The 27,420-nt window shown below is 50.2% G+C and overlaps 1 protein-coding gene across 2 annotated transcripts; it reads left to right on the forward strand.

Annotated features, from left to right (window-relative positions):
- Positions 1 to 790: 790 nt before the first annotated feature.
- On the forward strand, positions 791 to 23,851 carry SPARC (secreted protein acidic and cysteine rich). 2 transcript variants are annotated; one of them, XM_084761568.1, is made up of 10 exons: positions 791 to 947; positions 10,022 to 10,091; positions 12,305 to 12,364; positions 12,987 to 13,074; positions 14,490 to 14,611; positions 16,451 to 16,571; positions 18,758 to 18,891; positions 19,538 to 19,686; positions 22,071 to 22,219; positions 22,817 to 23,851. In XM_084761568.1, the coding sequence occupies exons 2-10, from the start codon at positions 10,035 to 10,037 to the stop codon at positions 22,843 to 22,845; spliced, it is 909 nt and encodes a 302-aa protein (XP_084617694.1). In that variant the 5' UTR covers positions 791 to 947; positions 10,022 to 10,034; the 3' UTR covers positions 22,846 to 23,851. The 2 variants fall into 2 exon arrangements, with proteins under 2 accessions (XP_084617694.1, XP_084617695.1); XM_084761569.1 differs by having other exon boundaries at positions 12,308 to 12,364.
- Positions 23,852 to 27,420: the final 3,569 nt, after the last annotated feature.

The following is a 27,420-nucleotide window of genomic DNA, read 5'->3' on the forward strand; positions in this document are numbered from 1 at the left end:
CTAAATGGAAGCCCGCTATGTCAACAATGGCTTCCCCCACCAACCCTGGGCTATTGTTTCTGATCTACCAACATATGATGCAAAACTTCCAGCTAAGTTCTTTTTATTTTTTATGGAACGCCTCATGAATTTGCGTGTTAATCTCGGCATGCTAATCTTCTCTGTATCATTCCAATTTTAGTATATGTGCTGCCAAAGCGAGCACCCCATTTAAGTTCTAATCCCTCATTAAGCTCTGGTCGGTGCCACTAGAGTTCTGGAGGACTTTTTAGACCAAGGAGGCCTCACCTCATCATCAAGGATGATGCCACCATTATCACCAGTGACAACTTGTTTTGTTGGCACTGAGAAAATTGTGTGCTTATTTTTGTCATACACACACACACACACACACACACACACACACACACACACACACACAATTGCTCTGTCCTTCTCCACATCACCTAAGTCCAAGAGAAGACTCGAGTTTGCTAGCTGGGTATAAAGTCAGGACACAGGGCTTCACTGTGTCTCTGCAGCTCTTGGGTAATGCCTTGGACACTTCGAGCCTGGGAGGCGCTCTGAACAAGGCCAGGCCTGTTCTAGCCTTGTGCTGGTCCTGACCCTCATGTCTCTTTAGGCAGCAGCCCCAGAACAGATGAGGCAGGTTAAGGCCAGGGTGGCTGGGTAGCACACAGCCTACCACAAGGCAGGAAAGGAAGAAAGAAAAAAAAAGACAGTTAGCTTTGGTTCTGGGGAGAAGGGGGAGGCAGGCCAGGGGGAAGGAGGAGACAGAGGAGGAGGAGGGCCTTTGAGTGGAGGCGGAGGGTGGGACAGACCCTGCCCAGAGCTCCAAGTGGCTTCCTGCTGCTTGCCTCTAAACCCCGCCACATTCCTGCAGCCCTTCAGACCGCCAGAACTCTTCTGCCGCCGCCACTGCCTGCTGCCTGCCTGCCTGTGCCGAGGTATGCACCACCCTGTGGCCCCTGCCCTTCTGGAAGCTGCACCAGTCCCCTCTGTCCCATCCCCATGACCAGCCTCAGGGGTTTGGAGAGCTCGGGCTTTCCTTCGGGGCACAGGCTCAAAGCCTGTTGCTCACCCACAGGGGAAACTTGCAATCTCTGTAGCTCTGCAGAAAATACCCGCGATTTCCAGGGACCACTTTCTCGCTTTCTCTCTGTGTGTTCTCTAGTGGCAGAGACTGCTGGTCTCGTCCTCTGTCACTCTCGGTGGCAGCTGCCTCCTTTTCTGGGAATCTGTTCCTCATTTGCCCATCACGACTGCCAACCCGGAGAGAGTCTGGCTGGCAGCCTTGCTGGGTCTGGCTTTCTATCCCAGAACAGCCAGACAGTTCTGGATTAGAGCCTTGTTGTCCAATGGGACTTTGCAAGAAGGGTAAACTGATCCATAAACAGCCAGGGCGAGGCATTCCTTGAGTCTCTGTCTCCCCGGCCCCCCCCCCCCCCCCGCCCCATCACCCCATGGTGTCAGTCAGCCTGAAAGGCCATTGCCTCTCCCAGCCTGGGACTCGGACCAGCCTGTTGGATGCTTGTCTGCCCCAAGCTGTTCTGTAAACTTTCTGTGTGTGACATCTAGAGTAAGTCTCACCCAAAGGAAACAGGCATCAGTCATCTGCCTCAGGGACAGACAGCATAGCTGCAGGGGAGGGAGCGGCTCCACTCGCAATTCTCTAGGTGAAGTTTCTTGAGCCATCCGAGTATAGGAATTAAAGTAAGATGCAGACCCTATATGGGGTGGCAAGCTTTAGGCAGTAAGTGGACAGTCTTACATAGGCATTCCCCTTGCTGTAGCCTTCCTGCCCTAAGGAAGAGGTATAGTCTTTAGGGTACCTGAATTCCCCTGAGACTTTCCAAGCAAGGTCACTTAATTGAGCCTATAAAATGGTCTTTGAGCTTCAGGGTGTCTCTGGAAGTTTCTGAAAATCATGTGCAAGAGGTGTAGTGGTGTGGGTACGTGATTGGGACTCTCTGTGTGTGTGTGTGTGTGTGTGTGTGTGCGCGCGCGCGTGTGTGTGTGTGTGTGTGTGTGTGTGTGTGTGTGCGCGCGCGTGTGCGTGTGTGTGTGTGTTTAAGAGAGGATGGCTATCCACTGCTTTTAGGTCTAAGATACCAACCCCCGCCCAGAATGGTGCCAACGGTGCGATGCGAAGAAGAGAGAAACAAGTTTGTATTTGCCGGAAGACTAAACCAGAAAGGAGTGGTTGGGGGGAAGGGAAGAGAGAGTTAACTCAGCCATCAGCTGCCACATCGACAAGGCCGCACAGAGGGAGGGGGAGGGAGGAGGGGGCGGCTCTGAGAAGGAGTCAGTTTTTGAAACTTTCTCCAAGCTCCACCCACCAAGAGGCTCTTCTCCCTAGTGACTCACTCGGGGAGGAATGCGAGTTGCCATGGTAACCTTTTTTTTTCACCCTAGGGTCTCTGCCTACTGGCTGGGAGGGGACTCTGGGAACGTTCAGGGACTGTCAGGTTTCAGTCCCCCCACGCCACCAGCACCCCACCCCACCCCGCCCAAATACAAGGACGGCAGCAAATTCCTGGTTCTGGTCCTGTCCCCACGTCCCAGGGCCCCTAGGACTGCGATAAGCTTCTAGAACTGCCCTTTGTAGGCCAGGATGTGGATCTGTGTGGCGAAGGAGTTTGACCTTGAACTAATCTGTCTTCTTCCTGAGCTCCGGTTTCCTCCCTATTTCTCCTGAGCTCTGGTTTCCTCCCTTGGAGAAGGTGCCACATTGAAAGGGGCTAATGCACACACTGGGAAGCACTTTGCAACCTCACTTCCTTTTAACCCATAGATTTCCCCAAGAGCAATGTGCCCTCCACTACAGAAAGATCAGGGCTGGAACCAAGACTCAGTCTGAAGTGCTTGCTGCATAAGCCTGAGCCCAGACTTGAGGAGCCAGGTGTGCTTACTACGCCTGTCTGTTATTCCAAGGGCAGCTTGCCTCATTAGCTTCAGGTTAGTGAGAGCCCCTGCCTCAAAAAATAAGGTAGATGGACATGGTAGCTGAAGGACACCTGAGGAAGATGCTGACTTTTGGCTCTCTCTCTCTGTCTGTCTCTCTCTCACACACCATATATACATCACACACAGGAAAGGAAGGAAGGAAGGAGAGAAGGAAAGAAGGAAGGAAGGGCCGCACGGGTCAAAAGCATGGTTATAAGCCAATAGTGAGCCGCATGGCGCGCACCCTTAATCCCAGCACTCAGGAGGCTAAGGCAGGCAGATCTCTGTGAGTTCGAGGCCAGCCTGGTCTACAAAGCAAGTCCAGGATGGCCAAGATAACATAGAGAAACCCTGTCTCAAAAACAACAACAACAACAACAAAAAAGCCAATGGTGATGTATAGAAAGACGCTACCTGTTTTAGCCTCAGTTTCCCAGTCTGTCAAGTGGTGATTATCTGAGCTAGATTTCCCAGATCCCAGTCCCAGACACTGATTTCCTTGGAAAGAGCAGCACCCTGCGTGTTTAACAGCAGCCTCCTTTCCTGTCTTAGGAGAGGAAACAGGAAGGAAGGCTTGGGAGGCCCTGGCTTTGGGCGGATTCTCTTCCAGCTGTGGGCTCTGCAGCCCGAAGCAGAGCTGGGCTTGCTATTTCCAGCTGCCGCTTTCCGAGCTGAAAATATGCTTTAAATAGCAGAGGATATGAGGCAAAGCATGTTTGTCTATCGAGGACATCTGGGCCGGCAGATGAGTCTGGGGAGATAAATAGGCAAACACAAACACCAGGGGCACAGAGTTTAAATATGTAGGTACTGATTTTACCCACCAGCATGGCTAAAAATATGTGCAGGATGAGCTACACCCTCACATTCTTCTCCCTGAGTGATGTCCTCGCTTACACACACACATGCACGCACACATACATGCACGCACACCTACACATGGAGAGAGACCCTTGAAGTACATCTTTTTTTTTTTGAAGTACATCTTTGAAAAAAAATTAAAAAAAATTTTTTTGAGAAACCCTGTCTCGAAAAACCAAAACAAAACAAAATATATATATATATATATATATTTTTTTTTTTTAATTCAAGGCAGGGTTTCTCTTATAGTCCTGGCTGTCCTGGACTCACTTTGTAGACCAGGTTGGCCTCAAACTCACACAGATCCACCGCCTCTGCCTCTGCCTCCCGTGTGCTGGGATTAAAGGCATGCGCTGCCACCACCCGGCTCTTTAAATGTTTTTTAAAAAGTATTTGAGCCAGGTTGTGGTAGCACACACCATTATTCCCAGTACTTGAGTTCGAAGCCAGCTTGGTCTACAGAGCAAGCTCCAGGACAGCCACGGCTACACAGAGAAACTGTGTCCGGAAAAACCAAAAACAAAAGGGGAAAAAAGAAACAGAGAAGAAGAAAACCTTGATCCTCACCTATTAGCAGATGCCAAGTGAGGCCATATGTCATCTACACTGACACACCATCAAGGATGCAAACAAACATACTGTCAGTTTGATTCAAACAAACATACTGTCAGTTTGATTCTCTCTCTCTCTCTCTCTCTCTCTCTCTCTCTCTTTCTCTCTCTCTCTCTCTCTCTTCCTCTCTCTCTCTCTCTTACACACACACACACACACACACACACACACACACACACACACACACACACACCCTTCTCTCCCCGAAACACAGGCACATGAGTTACCCGACCCCATTATTTCCAAGGTACAAAAGTTGAAACTCTGAAAGGGAAGGAAACTCCCTGGACGTTATAGAGCAGGCTGATGTCCAAGCCCAGACTCCAGCTGTTGGGGATCTTGTTATGTTCTGGTCAGTTTAGAACTGACCTTGCTTATTAGGCCCTAAATCATGCATAATGCAGAATTAGCAACACTTCTTCCCTCCCTTTCTGGTCTACACAGCCCAAGTAACTTGGCCATGAGGCCCAAGGCCCAGCATACGTGGCTTATAAGTGGTTACTCAGTTGCTTCCCACTGGCCCCTCCTCGGCCTCTAATTTAGACAAAAGAGGAGGCTGGCGCCAGCATCTAGCCGTCTATGGGATTGAGTAAGCTACCTTTGCCCTCTACTGTAGTGCAGATATCTGCTCCCTCCCAGCCTTGCTTGTGACTCCTGGGACAGCTGGGTTGCACAGGGACAGGACTAGGGCCAACAAATGATAACTTAACAGAAGCCCTTAGGTAAACAGTCTCTGCGTTGGCCAGAGGTGTGTTGTGCAGCAAATCAGCTCCTCTTTCTCCTGCCTAGCCATAAATAGCTAGTAAAGAAGCCATGGACAGAGATAGCGACTCGGTCCTTCCAGGAACTTGATTTCAAAGTCCCTGGTTAAAGGATCTTTCTGGATCTCTCTGTACTCCTTGTGGCATTAGGATCTCAGATTTCAATGGAAGAAACCAACCACAGGGAAAGTTTAGATATTTCTTAATGTTTGGCTCAGAAACCACCTTGTTGGAGGAATTTGAGTGAGTTATTTTCTCTTTCTAAGCTGTAAGTTCTTTGTCTAAAGTAGAAGCACGGCCCACAATGGCAAGCCACTAGTAATGGCTGCCAGAATGGTGTTCAAAATTCTGATGCCATTCCAGACTTTGAGGGGAAAAGCTTATATGATTGATTAGTAATGTCTGCCACATACACAGGAAGGGTGTGGGCAGGTTGGCGTGCTACATATCTTCTGCCTTTGGAATCCCTTAGTCCTTTCCAGATGTCACATCTTGGGTACTTTGATGTTTCTTATCCCTCCATTTGTGGTCACCCCTGATACAACAGGGATGGCCGAACCTCCTTCAGCCTTTCTTTGTTCTGTAGAGGGTTGAAAACTCAGCCTGGGCTGCCAGCAGGACCCAGTCACGTGGTCTAGAGGCCGCAGAGGCAGCAGGAACTCCTCCGGTCTGGTCTAGACGAAGTGAAACGTGGCACTTTAGGAGACTCTGGAATTTCGCTGGGGCTGTGTCCAGCCACAAACTCTGGAGCCGCCTCTTAGCTGCCCAGAACCAATTCTACCTTTTAGCATCTGTGACACTCTAACCACTTCCCATAGCTTCATCCTTTCCAACAATAAACAGAAAGAAAAACAAGGACTCTGGAGCAACTGAGGAGAAGGGACACTCCAAAATTTGCAGGACTCTCAAGTCCCAGTTGCGCTCTCTCTCTCTCTCTCTCTCTCTCTCTCTCTCTCTCTCTGAGTGGGGGACAGGGCTTGCATGCACTTGTGTGTAGGTGCTTGTAGAAGCCAGAGTTCAGTCTCAGCTGTTGTTTCTCAGGCTCTGTCCACTTTGTTTTTGAGACAGGGTCTTTCACTGGCCTCTGTCCTGCTGATTCAGCTGGACTGGACTGGCTGGTGAGCAAGGCTCAGCACCCTCCTATTTCTGCCTCTCCCCAGTGCTGGAGCTACAAGCATGTGCTGCCATGCCTGCCTTTTACATGGATACTGAGGATCTGAACTCAGGGTCTCATGTTTGCTATAGCAGGCACTTTATCAACTGAGTGCTCCCTTCAACTCCTGGTTGGTTGGTTTGCTTGTTTGTAATTTCATGCATAGACATAGTCCAACATGTACCAAGGCCCTAGGCTTTGGAGGACACTGCTCTTCTGGAGCAGGCTTTCTCAACAAGTCATCCGCACTGGCAGCATTTCAAGGTTCAGTAATCCCTGTGGCCTGGCCTAGTAGTATCTAGCACATCAAGAAGCAGAGGCTCGTAGGTCACAAATTTGAGGCCAGCTTTGGCTACATAGTGAGACCTTGACCCCGCCCCCAAAAGACCCCAAAACCAACAGAACAAAAGAGCTGGGTGTGTTGATTGAGGTCTGTAATCAGCGTTTGGGAGGTGGAGGCAGGAGGATCTGGTGGTTGAGACCATCTTTGCCTACAGATCAAGTTCAAGGCCAGCCTAGCTCGTTGAGACTGTTAGGAAGTTCTCTTGAGATTGCCTTTCGCCACATGCTTTCCCACCACATTAGATCATCCGAAGAGACTTTGGCTCTGAGCCACACTGTCTGAAAGCCCATACTTCTGAGGCTGCCCCAGGGTTTTGATACGCAGTGGTACCTCCATGTCCTCAGGGAGCTCCTAGGAGCCCCTTTAGGTTTGAAGGGGAGTGAGCCAGGGGCTGGTTGTACTTTTCCATCCCAACTCCTCCATCCAAAGAGCTAAACAAGTGACCCCTGCTTCAGGTCCTGCTGGCAGCCCAGGCTGAGTTTTCAGCTCTCTCCAGAACAAATAAAGGCAGAAGAAAGGGACTCAATGTACGGAACAGGGAAAAGAGACGTCAGGGTGCCAACCAGGGGTGTCTGCATTTGGTGGTCACCAAGCCAATGGTAATACACCTCCACTTCCTCCCCTGCTCAGGGCATTTTTCCTGCCTGCGTCTCAGGCCAGTTTGGCCCAAGTGGGCACCATCCTAATGACTACCCAGAGGTGGGTGTCTGCCAAGGGAAACATCACACAGAGTTGAGAGACCATGCTGATACCTGTCACTCATGCACTGGACTGCTGGATAGAGGCATGGGTCTTCCTTTCTAGGCCTCAGTCTTTTCATCCGTATAATGGGGCAGAAAAATCTGCCTCAGGCCCTCCTTGGAAAGTGGTTTGTGGAAACGCCAAAGGGTATTTGTATGTTGCCCAGCATGCTGGACTTAGTTTGAGTGTAGAAGATCATGGCTGCCCGGTACTAAGGACAGGGCCTTGACCTTGTGCTCTGACCTGTATGGTTTGACTGTTGTGCCTCCAACAGACTTTGTAGGGCGGACTCCAGCCTCTTTAGCCAGAACCTCAGAAATATGTCTCACGGACAAGCAGGCAACATGGCTGTTCATCCATAATAGTTAAGGGGCTTCTCTATCTATTCACCCTAACATCTAGAGGAAAAGGGATTCTGGGATCAGTGAGGCAGCATCCCGCAGGACCAACATGTAGACAGTGACCATCTCTCCTGAGAGTCCTTATGTCTGCTTTTCTTCCTACCCTTACCCAGTCTCTGAGCTTAAGGCCATGAAGCACTCCAGGACTTAGGTCCTTAGACAGGGCAGAGTGAGAGTGAAGGATGGGGCCAGGGCAGTCTCCGGGTCCCAAGATCCCCTCCTTCTGCCCAGATGAGGAACCCAGGCTCCGGAGTTGTCACTGTAGCCCTCTAAGCTGAGGCTTATGACACGTCTGGTCCTAGCCTGGCTGGCTACCTCTCCAGCGATCTGACTTCTCTGCTGCTGAAGCCTGGACTGGGTGACGTTTGGCCGCTAGCTGCCAGCCTCGCTTTGATGTTTCCTTTTCAAACAACTTCAGACAAGTCCCTCATTGATGCCCCCTCTCCCCTTCCGTCTGCCCAAAGCCACACTCAGAGGATGTCGGACTCGTGTTTTCCAAATGGAGAAGCAAGAAGGGAAACAAGTGAACAACTGTGAGAGGGGAGAGAATGTTCCAGAAACTGCCTAGAAAGGGAAGACTAGACCCTTCTGCCAGGCAGAGCTGTCCTGGGGCAAATGCCAAGCTCCCAAATCAATTTATTTGATTTCTTTGCAGTTTCACTTCATGCCCACACCATGAAGTAGGGGGTGAGGCTCTTTCCGGTTTAGGCCTAGCATGGGACTGTTATGGTGTCTTCTTCCTCTGCCTGTTCTGCTACCCAGGTCTTGTCTGAATAGCTCTGTGGTGCTGTAGACTGAGCTCAGAGCCTTATGCATGCTAGCCAGTCGCTATACTGCTGCGCCACACCCTCAGCTCAAAGATGCTTGGGAATCTAGACTTTTGTTCTGTTTTGTTTTTTCTTCCAAGTACTATTATCTGAGGGAAGAAGGTGGATACTAGAGGAGGGCGGATGCCAAGACCAGCTTCCCTTGTGTTTGTTAGTTTGCTTGCTTGGAGCTGGAGTCTGGAAGCTAAGCATATGCTCTTTTCTTCAGCTACCCCTACCCAACTTTCCATTGCAAGCATTTCAAAGACTGCGTCCATCATCTTGAAGTTTACCAGCTCCAACCCTCTCTGTTGAGAGATGGGGAGCCAAGGTTTAGAGAAAACAAAGAATTTAATCCATACATGCAGACAGGGATTATTGAGGTAGAGTGGCACTCCTGGGCATTGAATCTGAGCCTGGTAGCTTTGCCCATGTTGCCAGGGCATCCCCCAGCACCAAGCTTTGTCAATTGAGAAAGTCACAGAAGAAGCTAGGGTTGGGGAAGAGGCTGAGAGGGGAAGTCTTGGGTAACCAAGAAGAATTGGCGTCGCCATGCCTCCCTTGACCCGAAGCTCTGGAGGGATAGAGGGGACAGGCTTGCTCTGTGTGGCCGTAGAAAGAGACAGGATAGACCACGAGCTTGAGGAAGGAGGCCTTAGGAAGAACTTTCTAGATCTTAGCTGACCTCCCTTCTAAAACACAGGGACACATCTGGATATGTCCTTGGGGAACCCAAAGAAATGTTGTCCCTCTGAGCAGAGTGGAGAAAATCACGATGCCTCCGGTTTCCCCCAGGCACCCAGGCCTTGTCTTAAATATGTTTCATTGTCTCTGATTCCTGTTGACTTTTCCCATTGTAGAGGAGAGGGTGTGGAGGGCAAGAGGAAGGGGAGGAGGAAGAGAAGAGGGAAGGGGAGGGGGAGGGAACGTGGGGGTGAGATTGAGGGGGGGGGGGGAGAACTTGAGAAATAGGGGACAAAAGTCTTAGAACAAGAGGCATCGGAGGCCCCAACTTGGCTTTTGAGCCTGTTGCCTTTTGTCCAGTTACTTTCAGAAACTGAAATAAATGCACTTAGAGCAGAGACTTCATCTCACTACCATAAATAGAAAACTCTGTACCTCAATAGATCCTCAATAGAAGGAAACTGAGGGCGTGGGGTGGGGTGAAGTAGAAAAGCCAATCCCATTGGCTCGCAGCTGCAGAGTTTCCCCCTGGAGACTCCTGGCCTGGTCTGCTTTTTGCATCAAGAAGTAGGACAATGGGTGTTGGAGGTTCAAAGGGCATCTCAGCTCTAAACGAGGTTTCTTCTACACTGCCGAGAGGCTAACATTCCCGTCATCACTCAGGAACTCTGAGGAAGTCTGTCCTAATGGTTCCCGCTCTCTCCTCCCCACAGGCTTCCCAGCACCATGAGGGCCTGGATCTTCTTTCTCCTTTGCCTGGCCGGGAGGGCCTTGGCAGCCCCTGTAAGTACCCAAAGATACTGAGTTGCAGCATATTTCGGTTTCTCCAGCCTTGGAACCTGCCTTCTGTGCTCGGGCAGACAGCAGGGGTGTGTCTCAGTAGAGCGCTTAAACAATATTCATACACAAAGCCTTGGGCTCAGTCCCCAGCATTGCTTAAACCTGGCCTTAGGGAGCACTGGGAGACATAGGAAGATTGGGAATTCAAAGTCATCTTCAGCTACATAGTGGGTTTGAGGGCAGCCCAGGCTATGTGAGATCCTGTCTTAAAAAAAAATAAAAATAAGGGCTAAAGAGATGGTGCAGTGGTTAAGAGCACTTGTAGAGGACCCAAGTTCAATCCCCAGAACCAACATGTGTTTTACAACCGGGGGATCTGATGCTCTCTTCTGATCCTTTACGGATACCAGGCATGCATGTAGTGTACAGACATACATGCAGGCAAAGCACTCATACACAGGAAATAAATAAGCCTTAAAAAATTAAAAATAAGTAAACTTTCTCTTAAGCCAATAAGGTTAGAAGAATTAATGGGAGGATACTATTCAGTGAAGTTTAAAAAAAAAAAAAGCTTCTGTAACCAAAAGACAGGTCAGAGCTTGCACGATGCACGCTAGTTTCAGCTCCCTTTAGCAGGACCTGGCCTCTTCTCTGAGGGAGTCAGAAGCAGAAATGAGGGCCTGTTGGTGGAATGAAGCTGGCAAAGGAACTACGTTCAGAGAAAGGGACAGGCTGGCTTCTGAGTTCATGAACTGTTTTGCTTATAAGTAACTGATGGGTACAGAAGACACAGACAGCGATGTTGACACTGGAGGCTGTTGGAAGTCTGGGATAGGGCAGCCCCGATCAGATCTTGGAGTAAGACTGGCAGGCTTGCTGGGAGAGGGAGGGGCTGGAATGAACCAGAAGTGACCATTACTCCATCTTCAGGGAATGTGCTGGATGAAAAGTAAGATGAAACAGAACAGAAACATTTTCAAAGAGAGCCAATCAGGCCGAGCGAGGTCCGAGCCCCCAGTTCCCTCCATGGTCTCTTGTGCTCCTTGCTTTGCCTCCTGGTCCCCACACCCCACTTGTGCCTCAGCCTCCTGACGGTTGGAGTTTCATGTGCTGCCACTCCCCGCTCAGAACAGCTCCTTTCAAACCAGAATTCCCTGCTCTGTTCACTAGTGGGTGGATGGCAGCTTCTGGCCAAACTCATCAGGCAGGCAGATTTTGACTGACATTTGGTGAGGTTACTGTTAATTTTGGAAGAGGTTGCAGCCAATCAATCGAGGGTAAGGGTGCAGCCAGTCAGTCTGGGTTGCATGTGGGGGAAGGGGGGAGGGGGTGGGGGGAAGGGGCACTCAAAGTTTTGTGTCACCCTACCTGCTCCTCCTGGAGTCTGAAAAGTCAGGAGGGAATTTCCTACTAGCAATAAAATGGGGTCCCATGGGAGGGGTAGGAAGGGTCGACAACTGTTAGAAGTCACAGAGGATGCTCGTTCTGTCTGGGTCCCGGTTTCCCCATCTGTGAATTAGAGGGAGTGCATCTGCCTCTGTTACATTGAGGCTTGACCAGCAGAAGTGCTCCAGGCAGTAAGATAATGGACGGGGGAGGTGGTTTGTGGGAGGGATATACAACAAGCCCAGTGTGATGGCTCAAGCTCCTGATCCCAGTTCTCGGAGGCCTAAAACATAACTGACAAGTTCAAGGTCAGCCTGGAGAAAGATCCTGTCCAAATGAAGTGAATTAACGGAGCGGGGGTGGACGGGGTAGGGCTTGCTTCAGGCCTAGATTGACTAAAACTGGAACGAAACGGAGAAGATTGGCACAGCCCTGGTGCAAGAGGACACACGAATGCTTGGAGCATTCCATATTTGATAAAAAGAAAGAAAGAGGGGAGAGGGCAGTGAGATGGCTCAGCAGCCGAGCCTGACCATCTGAGTGTGGTCCCTGGAACCCACAGAAGGAGAGGGCCAGCTTCCACACATTGGCCGTTGGCTTCCACACATGCGTTGCAGTATGGGTACTCACTCCATCCCCCACATAAACACAAACAAATTAAACAATTGTGATTAAAAAAAATTTAAAGGAAGGAGGGAGAACGGAATTGCACTGTATGTGCTAGCCTGAGACCTCAGTGCCTCCGGGCTTGTGTTCCCGGCCGGAGACACTTCAGAGAGACAGCTGGCCTTGGCCTTGACCAGCCCTCTGAACCCTGTTCTCTTTTCCAGCAGCAGACTGAAGCCACCGAGGAGATAGTGGTGGAGGAAACGGTGACAGAGGAGACAGGGGTACGTATGTGGCATGGTGACGGTGACCCCACCTCTGACCCCTTTCTGCCTGGTTCCTTCCTTTGGGCCATCCGGACAAGGGCAGTGGGGCTCCCCACTGGAACAGGACATGCGTTCTCTCCTTGTGTGCACGTGGGGAACAGCTACTAGCCTGAGTGTCCCCCGACGCTCCTGACTGTTTCCCAAGCCTTCCGTTAAGCCCTGAGGTTGGGAGGACTCAGAAACATTTGGGTTTCTTTTTTTATCACCCACAGTGTCCCCTGGCATGTAACAGAGAAATCCACTCAGTTGGGCCTGGCAGGCAGAGATAGCTTGGTGTGGCTTCTTGTCCTAACAGCTTAGAGGCTTCTGATTCATCTTAATGGAATTTTGGGGCTCTAGACATATTTAATATAGAATAATAAATTGAAGAGGCTAATAACAACTACAGGAGTCCACCCAAATCACCACCCTGACATTTGCTCTGTGATGTGGGCCCAGCCCATCTTTGTTCTGTGTGTCCCTCACACTCTCTTGTGGGTTTCTGAAGATTCATGCAGGCCTTTCCTCCTTTGCAACTGTCTCCCAGGTCTGGGGTGGGGTGAGAGCCCCTGGACTCATTTTTTTTTCTCTTCCATGCCAGGTACCCGTGGGTGCCAACCCAGTCCAGGTGGAAATGGGAGAGTTTGAGGATGGTGCCGAGGAAACTGTTGAGGATGTGGTGGCTGACAGTAAGTCTCTTCCCTGTCACTTGACTGTGTGGGTAGAGGCCCAAGGACAGCTCACCCGGAGTTTCTGGCCAAGGAGATGCATTGTGGGGCCCTGGTAGCTGTGGCAGGCCAGCTGGGAATCCTCAGGCCATGGGAGTCTGGGATAGATCTATTTATAGCCAGGCCATCTAAGTTGTGAAGGGCAGAGGAAACTCCACAGTTGGGTGTCACATTCCCACAGAGGTCATGGTCACATCTGGTCACCAAGATTCCCCCAGGGCTTCAGCTTGAGTGCAAGCCACTTCTGGGAGTCCATCTGAGAAAGCTGACTGGCTCTTTCGATTTCCACTTGGCCCACGGAAGCAGAGCGTGTAGGGAAGGGAGCCTGACGTAAATTCTAATGCCTCAAGTAAAGAGGAAGTGACTCAGGGTCCCAGGCTTCAGCCTACAGGGACTCACTGCATCCTACATGGACTTCGAACCTTGTTTGAATCCTTTGAACCAGGGCTTCCATATCTTAACAAAGCAGTGGTGCAGATGGGTGATGCTCCGGAGAAATGGCTCAGTGGGTAAAATCACCTGCTGCACAAACACGAAGCCCGGAGTTCAAATCCCCAGCACCCACTTCAGCTTTCTCTTCCTCCCTGCCTCTCCCTCTCCCTCTCTCTCTTATTTTATTTTATTTTTTTTTTTAAGACAGAGCTTCTTTGTGTAGCCTTGGCTGTCCTGAACTCATTTTGTAGACCAGGCTGGCCTCGAACTCACAGCGATCCGCATGCACCACCATGCCTGGCATCACTTCAGCTTTCTCAAGGGGACAGTTAGTTACAAGTGTCTGGAGAGAGCCAGGCAGGGCATGCTGGAGTAGGGGCTGGGCATGGGGTCTTGAGTCATATCCTTTTCCTCTTCCATGCCCAGCCATTGTTTCCTGTCATAGCTGGGCCCATTGTCTTCTGTGGCCTTGAGTTGTTCTTCTTCTTCCTTTTCCGTTGCGGACACCTGATCCTGTTCCACTGGACCTCACAGCTCACCGAATCCATGACAACAGCTCAATCTGCCGAGTCATTCTAGAAAGTGCTTTGGATGTGGAAATGCTGCACTGTGGTTGCTGCACTGTGGGAGCTGTTGTCTTGGTCATGGGGGTGGGGGATCCATATGTACCCCAGGTTTCTGAGTCCCCAGACTGAGGTTCCAGCCCTCTGAAAATGCCTTAGTCCTGACCTTGAACTCCTAATCCCCAGACTGAGTCAACTGCTCCCCCCCACCCCGCCAAACTCCATGGTTGAGCACAGAGGATTGGGCACGGGGAAGGAGATGCCCACAACTCCAGTGTTGGGAGTAGAGGACAGGCAAAGGCTGTGAGCCCCAAACTCCCATCTGTGTGGTGTGGGAGCACGTGCCCACCCAGTGAGCTGACTCTATGCCCTGTTCTCCAGACCCCTGCCAGAACCACCACTGCAAACACGGCAAGGTGTGTGAGCTGGATGAGAGCAACACCCCCATGTGTGTGTGCCAGGACCCCACCAGCTGCCCCGCTCCCATTGGCGAGTTTGAGAAGGTAAGAGAAGGGGCCTGGGGCTCTGCAAAGGACAGACAGAGTTTGCTAAGAAAATCTGTGAGCATTGGGGACCTAGTAAGGCAGCTCCAGTCTCAGAAGGCCTCTCCCTAGGACCAGTCACAACAGGAAAGTGGAGCTGAGTCATAGGCGAGAGCCTGCCAGGCCCCACCTCTCCAGCCACTGATGAGAATTTAAAAGAATGTCCTTGTACCACCAGGTTCCTGGCTCTGTGTTGAAATGATCACTACGTGCCATATAATCTCAGATGGAATGCATTCCTTTTTTTTTTTTTTTTTGGTTTTTGGTTTTTGAGACAGGGTTTCTCTGTATGATAGCCCTGGCTGACCTGGACTTGCTTTATAGACCAGGCTGGCCTCGAACTCACAGAGATCCGCCTGCTTCTGCCTCCTGAGTGCTGGGATTAAAGGTGTACACCACCATGCCTGCCTGGAATGCACTCTTCTTCATACTTTTTTTTATTATTATTATTATTATTATTATTATTATTATTATTATCATCATCATCATCATCATCATCATCATCATCATCATCGTTATTGTTATTATTGTTGTTGTTATTATTATTATTAACAACATTTTTTTCTTTTGTGTGTGTGGCATGCATGCATGTGGAGGTCCAAGGACTTGCTGGGTCAGTTTTTTTCCTTCCACCCTGTGGTTCCTTTACCTGCTGAGCTAGCTCACTGGCCCCTCATTTTTATTTGGGCAAACCCTGGTGGTTCAGGCCTTTCATCTCTGGTACAGGAAGGCTGGAGTAAGAGGGAAGTTGAAAGTTCAAGGCTTGGCTCTGCTACAACACTGCGTTTAAGGTCAGCCTGGCGAATGTAGTGAGACAGTGTCTTAAAACAATAAAGGAATAAGGATTTTGATCAGAGATAGAGCACCTACCCAGCATGCATAAAGCTATTCAGCACTGACACGGCAAAAATGTCTTCACCAGGGACTGGTCCTATAGCTGAATTTTGCTGAGTGTGGACCAATTCCAGACTCCCACGGGTACTCTGCCAAGAGCATCCTCTGAAAGTAGCCACATTTAGTGAGCATCCTTGTCAACTAGGGAAATGTCATCAGCTCTTGTTGCCTTCTTTCTTTCCTCCCTTCCTCCTTCCCCTCTTCCTAACTTCTCTTTTTTTCCCCCACCCCCCTTTCTTTCTATGTGTGTACGTGCTCACATGTGTGTACGCCATGTTTTATGTTCAGAGCCAATTCTCTTCAACCATGTGGATCCCTGGGATCAAACATAGGTCATTAAACTTGGTGGCAAGCTTTTTTTGTTTGGTTGTTTTTTGTTTTTTGTTTTTTTTTAATGAAACAAGTTTCTCTGTGTAGCCCTTGATTGGCCTGAAATTTGCTTTATAGACCAGGCTGGCCTTGACCTCACAGAGATCCTCCTGCCCCTGCAGCCTGCGGGGTGAGATTAAAGGTGTGCGCCACCACACCTGGCTTGAGGGTCTTTGCTCTCTGAGCCATCTCACCTGCCTCGCTGTGTCTTTCAGAAGGATAATAGATTTTTGGCGCGCTGTGTACTTTTTTCCCACGCACGGGTGTCTTCTCCACAGCCCTCTTTCACTGTCCTTTGTGTCTTAGCGAGTACTCAGACGTGTCCCCTGCTCTAAAATCACCCATGGCCCTCATGTGGTGGAACAGTGGGGGTCCAGAGTGGACTTCTGTTCCCCAATCTCTAATTCATGCTGTGTGTGATACCTTGGCTGTTCTCATTTGTTGTTTGGGTTGCCCTGTCCCCATCTCTTGAAATGGCAAGGGAGACCAGGTCGGGCTTTGGGACTGAAGGAGAGGTACCCTGTGCTTGGCCAACAGGTATGCAGCAATGACAACAAGACGTTCGACTCCTCCTGCCACTTCTTTGCCACCAAGTGCACCCTGGAGGGCACCAAGAAAGGCCACAAGCTCCACCTGGACTACATCGGGCCATGCAAATGTGAGTGTCCTCCTGCTTTCCGGCCTCCTCCTCAGGGAGATGGCTCTGTGCCCTCACTGATAACCTTTGCTGACCTTGGGTAAACCTCATCCCCTCTCTGAGCCTCAGTGGACTCATTCATAAAATGAATTCAGGCCGTCTTATCTACTGGGAAGACTCAGCCATCGTGGAAGCACATTTAAGAGAGAGAGAGAGAGAGAGAGAGAGAGAGAGAGAGAGAGAGAGAATTGTCAGAGCCTCCCACTTGCACCGAGACAACCAAACCATGCTTTTCTTTTTTCCTTTCCGATGATGAGAATGCACTTTCATAAGGCTAACTTAAATCCTTCCCACTTCAGTACTATAAACCAAAAACAATGGTTGACCTAGGCCTACAGAATTATTTTAAATATCTTTGAATTTAAATGCTTTGGAAATAGGGGCATCCCTGGAGCTGGGGAGATGGCTCAGTGGGTAAAGCATGTATATAAAAAGCTGGGTGTGGTAGCACATACCTGTACTCCGAGTGTTGGGGAGGTGGAGCCTGGGAGATCCCTGGGGCTCAGTGGCCAGTCATGCCAGCTTAATGAGTGAGCCAATGAACGAGTGTGTCTCAAAAAATAAATTAAGGCTGGGTGAGGTGGCGCATGCCTTTAATCTCAGCACTCTGGAGGCAGAGACAGGCAGATTGCTGTGAGTTCGAGGCCAGCCTGGTCTACAAAGCCAGTCTATGGCAGTCAAGGCTACACAGAGAAACCCTGTCTTAAAAAAAAAAAAAGTTAGATGGCTCCTGAGGAGCAATCTTCCTCCTCCACACATGTGCACATGCACACATGACTATGGGCACACATATATACCAAAACAAATGAATAAATACATTTTAAAATAGGGGCGTGCCTGTCATTTTCTTCAGGCTTTGTTCCTCTGTTGGCACAGGTACCCCTTACTCCATCACATTCCTTGTCCGCCTTTTCTAGAAGGCTGGGGAGTTTGAAGAGGATGCCAGGGGGTCTGACTGGCCTATTGTTAGTGACCCAAGCTGCAAGTTCTGTTGGCTCTGGGGTCTCCTTATCACCTGAGTCTCTGAAGCCACACCCACTGCCTGTGAGACAACATGAACTGTGTATATGTAGCATGTTCTAGATAAGGAAAGCATCCTTCCCCATGGGCTGCGGCTGTAGCTAAGCGGTAGAGCAGTTGCCTGCTGTGCCCAAGAGCGAGAGCCTGCATCCCATCCCCAGCACTGCAAGCCAATGGGAACCAAACTAAAACAAAGGAGAGGCCCCTCCCCTGCCTGAGCTTTTCAGCTGTAGGAAGTGAGGGCAGGAAACAAAACAAATGATCCAATGGTTAGCCCTGAGCTCTTAATGACGGGGCTAGGATGCGCAGGGGAAGGCATAGATTAGACAGCCTTAGAGAAGGCAGGGTAGAGGAAGTCGGTGAGGAGTCTTGGGCTATGAGGCGAGACATGTTCCAAGGAGTCCTTAGCAAGTGGCTGTTGCTGCCTCTGAGGCCACCCACCTCCCCAATCCAGTTCTTCGTGGGGCTCCCTACTCCCACATGGCAGTGGTCCTAGCTGCAGAGGGGCATTCCTTGGGTTCAAAGCCAAGGACAAGAAGGCATCAGATCCCCCAGGTATCCATCCACCCTACCTGGATCCAGGCTGATGCTCTGATAATGTGACTGTAGGCACGAGCCTTCTCTTGTCTCTTGCTAAGCCCAGTGCCAGGAGGGCTCGGAGGGAAATCTCCAGGTGTAGCATTCTGGGGTGTTGTGTTCCAAAGACAAGGCTGGGGTTACAATCTCTAGATCCTGATGGTTGTGTATTCTTGAGCCTTCTCCCCACTGTTGCTATGCTGAACCTGTAGGTACAGGTTGTGTCAAACACCTCCCAGGGGTTGGCCTCCAATTCTTCTGGGATCACACCCTGCCCATCGCCTAGAAAGGTGCAAGAGCATTTGGAGTGACGGTACCCCTCAGCAGGTTAAGTGTAAGTCAGGAAGTAACAATGCCCTTGGGCTTCCCCATGCAGTTAGCTGACCTTGCGTATCAAGCTAGAAGAGTCTGGTTCAGAGAGACAGAGGCCCCATGGCCAAGTTTGCCCAGTGGAGTGCCCAGGGGAGTAAGGCAAGGGGGAGAGAGTAGTAGGGTGGTGTTTCTGCCTTCTGGCAGGTCTGGGTTGACTAATCTTGTCTCCTGTACTCTAGACATCGCCCCCTGCCTGGATTCCGAGCTGACCGAGTTCCCTCTGCGCATGCGTGACTGGCTCAAAAACGTCCTGGTCACCTTGTATGAGAGAGATGAGGGCAACAACCTCCTCACTGAGAAGCAGAAGCTGCGGGTAAGTAGCCTCCTACCAGCTCAGACCAGTGCGAGTCTCTAGACCCACCCTGCTGATAAAGATCTAGGGCCAATCCCTAGAACCGAGCCCCAAGGTGGCCTACGCCCCCACTGTGCAGAGTGCTTTCAGCCTGGATACCAGGACACAAACTTCCAGCTGCCTTTGGAGGCTCTGAGAAGGTCTGTAGTAGACAGACCCTCAAAGTATAACCCTATTTATTCCTTCTGAGCCAACAGGCCTTCTCCTTTAGCGAGCGTATTTAGCCCCGTGGTGGAGACCTAATGTCGCTTTCTCAGCCTCTTCTGTTGTTGTTGTTGTTGTTGTTTCAAGACAGGGTTTCTCTGTGTAGCCTTGGCTGTCTTGGACTCACTTTGTAGACCAGGCTGCCCTCGAACTCCCAGCAATCCGCCAGCCTCTGCCTCCCGAGTGCTGGGATTACAGGTGTGCGCCACCACCGCCTGGCTTCGCAGCCTCTTCTAAAGCCTCCTTAGGTAGTAGTGGCTCGCGGCAGGTGGTGCTATGGCCCTTCCCGTCTGGGGACATACCCTCTTCCTCTCATTGTGAGCTCAGGTCTTGGCTGGCCTCTTGTCACGGGTGGGAGGGGGCCCAGACCCTTGGTCACCTGAGGGTTCCACTCCCCCCGCAGGTGAAGAAGATCCATGAGAACGAGAAGCGCCTGGAGGCTGGGGACCACCCCGTGGACCTGCTGGCCCAAGACTTTGAGAAGAATTACAAAATGTACATCTTCCCTGTCCACTGGCAGTTTGGCCAGCTGGACCAGCACCCCATTGATGGGTAAGAGTCAGGGTCCGTAGGACCATAGGCTCAGCTCTGTCCTGGATGGAGGCTGGCGGAAGTGCTAGATGAGGCTAGGAGGCCCAAGACTCCAGGGTCGGCTTAGAGATGGTAGAGCACATGGAAGAAACATGCTGAGGGAAGGAAGATGAAGGCTTGGGGTTGGGGGGGGGGGAAGGGAGGGGAGGAAAGCCCTGAAAGCATCTGATGTTGGAGTAAAGAATTGGCAGTGCAAAGAGGCAGGGACAGGGGACCCATGTAGAGAGGGGGCGGGGGTCAGTCCGGGAGCAGACTCGAATGCAACCCAGGGCCTAGGTACAGCAGTCTTGATCATGCCTTCTTCATGCTTACTGACGGTCCTCCAGCAGAGTAGAGCAGCCATCCCAATGGCCATGTCCCGGATCCATCCTGAGGTTCAGCTCCGTGGAGCCCACCTGGCCCCAGAAGCTGCTAAAACTTCCAGTCAGTGGCTTCCATATGGAAAATTCCTGACTTGGGTGCTCTTGTGTGTAGTCTGGGCATTATGGAGCCTACTAGGGGTTTGAAGAGCAGTGCCTGATATGACACTGTGTACCCCTGTGTCCCTACCGGCCCCCCCCCCCCCCCGCTGTCACTTCTGGCTTCCATTTACAGCCATGAGAGTAAAGAGGGCCAGTTTAGCTCCCAAAGAGGCAACTTACTTGCTCCTTCCTGTAACTGTTTCTGCTCTTTGCTTTGAATATCAGAAACAGGTGGTCACTCAGGCGACAGGCAGGGCCACCCTGCTGGCTTATCTGGGAGAGAGATACCAGGCCAGAGGGGTTCCTCTGAGATGCTCATTGCTCAGTGTGTCCGGCTGTGCACCAGGACATGGCCCACCCTGCTGGCCAACCCCCCACCCCCCAGCGCCTGGCTCTGCTAAGCTCTGGGAAGCTCTCGGCTGCTCCTCTCCCAAGCTCTTGCAGTGGCTGAGATCCAATTGAATGACACAGGGAGTATGGAGGGGGAGAGTCCCTGGGGACATCCGGATCTCATGTGCCAAGTGGCCCAGAGAAAGTTCTAGATGGATTGTCAGGGCTGGATAGCTGGGGAAATGTTCCAGCCTCCTCTTAGTCAGAGTTGTCAAGTGGCCTTGCAGCTGCCTGAGTCTGTTTTCTCACAGGACAGTGAAGGAAGGGCCCTCGCTAGTTCAGATTCTGTGTGACGTCTCCTGTCAGCAGGAGGCTATGAAGAACATTGGAGTCACAGTGTCCCCTAAAGTCCCTTGTGGGCACTAGTGTTCTGGGGACAACTAATTGGGATTCTGAGGAAAGGGAAGGAAAAGAAGTAAAGGTCATGCTCTGGAGTCTGAGGCCAGCAGGGAAGACAGGGTGGAGGACAGTGGGAGGGACTCCAGAGGGCAAGCCTGAAGTCAGTCAGTCGTTGCGTGGTATAGAGATGTGTGAAGGTCAGTGTAACCTTCCCACCGCCCTGCCCAGTCAGGCCTGGCTCCCAGAAGTCAGAGCCATCACCAGATTTTGTTCTTCACTTACTTCTTATTTTTAGCACTGCAGATGGAACCCCGGGGCCTGGAACATGCTAGGCAAGCCTCTCACTAGAGGATTCTGGGAAAGTGCTCTACCATTGAGCCACCCCATACCCCAGCCCCTTACTGGAAGATTCTAGCTAAACACTCTACCACTGAGCCATGTCCCCCAATCCTTTACTGGGGGATTCTCAATAGGGGAGTCTAGGCAGGTGCTGTACTGCTGAGCTATATCCTAGCCCTGTTACAAGACTGCTGGGTCTCTTTTTAGACCTTTTTCTGGGTGCCTGCAGCTATGTTGATGTGTGAACACTGAACATCAATAGTGTGTTTGGGTGATGGTGGTGCCCGCCTTTAGTCCCTGCACTCAGGAGGCAAGAGGCGGGTGGATCTCTGTGAGTTCGAGGCCAGCCTGGTCTACACAGTGAATCCTAAGATAGCCAGGGCTGTAGAGAGAAACCTTGTCTTGAAAGAACACAGAAGAAGAAGAAGAAGAAGAAGAAGAAGAAGAAGAAGAAGAAGAAGAAGAAGAAGAAGAAGAAGAAGGAGAAAATGTATATTGTACTCTCACTAGACGTTGACTTATCATAACTAAGGTGATGAATATATTGTTTCTATGTCCCCAACACTCAGCCAAGTGGCCCTTACTATGAAACCCATGGACTGAGAACTGGGACAGCCTATCCTTCCCTTGTCAGATGGAGTAGGAAGCTGGAGCTCAGAGGAGAGTAGTGTGGTGCACTGGGTCCCATTGCAGGTCCATGGCAGCGCTGTGGGGTATAAAGCCAGGATCCCAGCCCTGGACTCCTACCACTGGCTTCCCACCTCTGGGCTGTGGGGTTCTCTCGTGCTCACAATGGTACACACTCTTCCCTGCCAGGTACCTGTCTCACACCGAGCTGGCCCCACTGCGCGCTCCGCTCATCCCCATGGAACACTGCACCACACGCTTCTTTGAGACTTGTGACCTAGACAACGACAAGTACATCGCCCTGGAGGAGTGGGCCGGCTGCTTCGGCATCAAGGAGCGTGAGTGTCTGGGCTCAGGGGTGAAGATGTGCCCCTGAGGATGGGATGTTGGCCCTTCCCTTCTATTGGCTCTGCCTGGTGTTTGTCTATCCTGTCTGTTTCCTTTGTCTGTTTAACTCGGCTCTGCTCAGTCTTTGTGCCCTGGGAGGTCTCGTTCCTGGACCTCAAACATCAGTCCTCACTCTGTATGAGCACTATTTTGGGAACTGGCTGCCTAGGGAGAGGAAGCAGGAAGTGCAACTTGGCAGCCAGTTCAAGAGATGGAGATAGGCCAGAGTCAGAGAGATCAAGGCCCCATTCACTCACTTCTCAATGACCTTGACTGGTCACTGGCCCCTGGTCCTGGGATGGGAGGGAGCCCAACAGATGCTAGGATGGACACCCGGCGTCTGTTTTATTAGCGTGTAGTGATTATACACAAGATGGATTTCATGCTGACACCTTCATATGTGTTCTTAGTTTATTATTACCCTCTCTTGCTCCCACTTCCACTGTCCCCCTTCCTCTTCTGGACCAGCCCCCACCCCACCCCCACCCCCCGCTTTCCTGTGGCAGAGCCTTACTTTAACTCCGTCTCTGTCTCTTCTTCCTTTGCAGAGGACATCAACAAGGATTTGGTGATCTAAGCTCACACCTCCTGCTGTGGTCCCTCTGATGTCTCCCCTTCCCCCCCCACCCCCGTTTCATTCCCCCCTTGTTTAAAAATGTTTGGATGGTTGTCTATTCTGCCTGGGGAGAAGGTGCTAACATAGATTTAACTCAATCCATTAACGGTGCTAAAAAGAAAAAAAGAAAAGGAGACTATAACCCAAGTCACAGCATTTCCCCACAACACTCGACTCCGAGGCTGCGGCCCATCCACAGCCCCCGCGTCCCCTGCACTGTCCAGTGTCTCGCTGGCTGTGTTGGAAATGGAGCCGCACAACCTTGCCTTACACAAGCATGAGATATCTTTAGCTTTCATTTCTCTTTTCCACTTGACTCTAACACTCACTCAATCAGACTCTTGGCTTATTTCACTTCGGGGCGAGTGGGGTGGGCAACCTAGGGTCTTCCCCTGGTGGTTTGGAGGTAGGCAAAGGGAAGTTAGAGACACAGATACAAAATTTGGGCAAGGATGCTGTGGGAGCTGACGATCCACCAGTCAGAACCCAGATAGCAGGTCTCAGCAGCCTAGGTCAACTGGTTTAAATGTTGGCGAGCCACGGGAGCTGTGGGTGGACCAGAACATTGCACGGGGTCATCCTACTCAACTTCTGATGGTCTTTCGGGCTTCTTTCTGGGAGTTCTATGCAATGGGAAGCTGTTTCAGGAAAGAGACTCAAGAGAAAGACAAAGAAAGTTGTAACGTAGAGAAAGTGAGGCCGGTGAATTGGTTTGCTTTTCACATCTACATGGCTGTAATAAAGTTCCTAGCATGTGCGCCCCTCCCCTCCCCTTTTACTTTAAACCTCCTACTAATCAAGAGAGACTTCCAAGCCAACGGAATGGTTGGCTCTCACAGGCTGAGAATTTGTTCACCTCCAAACATTTCATGAAAAAGCTGCTTCTCATTAACCATTCAAGCACTCACGATGATGGTGAGGAGCTTGACAAATCTTTCAAAATAAAACGTAACGACTTAGAAACTGCCGTCCTGAGTGATGGTGTGTGTGTGTGTGTCTTAGTCTCGGGCTCTTTGTTTCCAGGTGTGCACAAACATGGGCATATTTGGTCAGATCTGCACAGATGCAAACACGCTTTTATACACACACTTCATACACAGGAAAGCTGTGGCTCCTGTGTTCCTGTGACCACTAATGTAACCAATGAGGAATTCAGTTCCTGGGCTGGGATGTAACTCAGTTGGTGCAGAGCTTGTCCAGGATGCACAAAGCCCCGGGTTTGATCTTGTGATACCAAGCACTGAAGAGATGGAGGTAGGGTGGTCCAAAGGTCAAAGGTCATCCTCAGCTACATAGTGAGCTGGAGGCCAGCCTGGGCTACATGAGACTTTCCTGGGTAGGGAGATTAGTTCCTTAATCATTCAAGTACCTGAGAACCATACCTGGCACCTATGCCTCCTGGAATAGGACACCTTTTCTTCACATACAATTCTTGGTAGCTGAGTGTGGTGGTGCACACCTTTTCATCTCAGCACCTGGGAGGCAGATACAGGCAGATCTATGTGAGTTTGAGGCTAGCCTGGTCTATATAGTTACAGGCCAGCTAAGGCTGCATAGTGAGACCCTGTCCTCAAAAAAGCCACAGAACACTTTACAAAGCACGTGCCCATCAGACATACCAGTGTGATTTTTTTCAGGTCGATTTCCCCCAAAATCCCCTTGGAGAGGAAGGGACTCCAGCGCACTGGGCCACACAGCAGGTTCTTCTGATAATTTAAATTCTGATTAAATTAACATAAGTTTCTAGAGCACACACTGGCTGGACCTTGGAGTTCTTGTCTGTGTAAGAGGAAAAGGGAGGGGAGGGCAGTTTTGTCCCGACTATAGGATGTATACAAGCCCAGCACATTGATGGTCTCTGGGAATGTGGACAGTCGGAGGCCTTAGGAAAGTCCTGCAGTGTTGGATTCACTAGCAGATGTTTGTCAAGCGCCTCCAGTGGACAAGATGTCCCATGACTAAGTCAGAAACACACAATTGATGAGCTCCGTTCAGACGGAATGGTGCATGAAGGAAAACAGAGACTGGGTGCTGCTGTGGAAACTGTGGACCTGTTCCCTTTGGCGAGGTGGAGAGCAAGTGGCTCGGTGGGTGGTTGATGCCGTCTTGCCCCTTGGCCAGCCTGGACTGGATCATCTGTGGAACACACAGTGCTGACTTCCAAAGCTCAGTTCTTAACTAACAAGTTCTGGGCTTGGGTGATGTGGCCACACCTTGAGTCGGTGAACGAACAGCAGGGAGGGGCTGGAGCTTAGCGTGCCTCCCACCTCCAAATGTGGAGCATCTCCTATATTGAACTTGCAGGATTTCTAAGAAAAGTCAACATTGAAGAATTAAAAACCAAGATGGAGTTGAGGACTCTGGGAGGGCACAATAACAGGTGCATACGTTGCAGCCCATTATAAAGTCAGTCACCCACCAGTGGAGTTGATGGAGCATCATCGATCCTTAGAGGTGATGCTTCCCTGACCTCCTGGCTCTGCCCTCCAAATTCTTTAAAGCAGTGGCTCTCAGTGTTCCTACTGCTGTGACCCTTTAATACAGTTCCTCATGTTGTGGTGACCCCTAACTATAAACTCATTTTTTTGTTGCTACTTCATAATTGTGATTTTGCTACTGCTTATGAATCATAATGTAAAAATCTGACACGCAGGATGTCTGATTGACCCTTGTGAAAGGATCATTTTACCCTCAAGGGGGTCCCAACCCACAGGTGGAGAAGTGCTGCTTTAAAGCAAATTACTTAGGACATGCCTGTAATACCAGCACTTAGGGATGGGGACACAAGCAGAAAGGCCTCAAATTTGAAGGCAGTTTGGGTTACACTGTGAGTTCTGGGCCATTTGTATCTCCATAACAAGACCCCGTCTTAAGAACTAAACCAAAATGAATAAAACATCCCCCCTCCCTAAAGCCCTTTAATATCCAAAGGAAACTGTAACCTTCTTCTAGATGGAAGACCAGTTTCATATAGCCTAGGTCATGACTGTGGCTTACCTGATACAGTACTTGCTTTTTTTTTTTTTAAAGATGTATTTATTTATTCATTTATTATGTATACAGTGTTCTGCCTGCATGTAAACCTGTGGGCCAGAAGAGGGCATCAGATCACATTATAGATGGTTGTGAACCACCATATGGTTGCTGGGCCTTGAACTCAGGACCTATGGAAGAGGAGGTGGCGCTCTTAACCACTGAGCCATCTCTCCAGCTCACAGTACTTGTTTTTGTTTTGAGACAGGGTTTCTTTGTATAATAGAGCCCTGGCTGTCCTGGACTCTCATTGTAGACCAGAATCACATAAACTGGGCATGATGGTACAAAAATAAGAGGACCAAAAATCCAAGTTTATCCTTGTCTACAGGTGAGTGGGAAGCTAGCCTGGCTAGTCTTATGTTAGCTCGACACACACACGACTTATCTGAAAAGTGGGAACCTCAGTTAGATGATGCCTCTATAATATCCAGCTAAGGGCCCAGCCCATTGTGGGTAGTTCATCCCTGGGCCAGTTCTGGGTCCTATAAGGAAGGCTGAGCAAGGGAAAGCAAGCCAGTAAGCAGCAGCTCTCTGTGACCACTGCAGCAGCTCCTGCCTCCAGCTTTCTGCCCTACTTGAGTTCCGTCCTGATTTCCTTCAGTGATGAAACAGTGATGTGAAAATGTAAGCCAAATAAATCCTTTCCTCTCCAACTTCCTTTTTGGTCATGGTGTTTTGTCATAGCAGCAGACACCCTAAGACACCTGGGCTACATGTAACCCTATTTTAAAAATAAAATAACACACACACACACACACACACACACACACACACACACACACACACACACACAAAACCCACCTACCCTAGAGCTAGACCTTAAAGATAAATACAATAAAAATACAAACAGTAAGAAACAATGCTGTTCATGAGTCTATATATCCCATGCGTCTTCTTCTTTTTTGTTTTTTGTTTTTTCGAGACAGGGTTTCTTTATGTTATCTTAGCCATCCTGGACTCGCTTTGTAGACCAGGCTGGCCTCGAACTCACAGTGATCCGCCTGCCTCTGCCTCCAGAGTTCTGGGATTCCAGGCGTGCGCCACCATGCCTGGCATCCCATGCATCTTACAAGTAAAGAACTCAGACCTTGCTCTTGACAGCCACACAGTTAAAGGAAGATCAAATTACAAGTAATTAGACAATTTAAAGCCAAGCAAAGAACTTTCCTAAAATCATCCTAGGGCTAAAACGATGGCTGTCCCACCCTTATGGGAAGTGTAGGCCTTTGGGTGACCATTGAAATTGCAATCATTTCCTAGGGAGTAGGTAAGCAGACCTCTGAGATGGGAGGCACCTGGGTCAAAGGAACTAGAAAGGGAGGCCTCCCTCCTCCTTTTCCTCCCAGGCACTCTGTAACAGAGTAGACAGAGCCTTTGCTAGCATTCCAATCTCATGGCCCATCTGCCAGTAACGTTTCTATCTTTCAGTGCACAGAAAAAGCCAATAAGGTGTCGTCATCATCATCACCACCACCACCACCACCACCACCACCAACACCA

Source organism: Acomys minous (genome assembly GCF_964271855.1).
Source record: "Acomys minous genome assembly, chromosome: 16".
NCBI classification, from domain to species: domain Eukaryota; kingdom Metazoa; phylum Chordata; class Mammalia; order Rodentia; family Muridae; genus Acomys; species Acomys minous.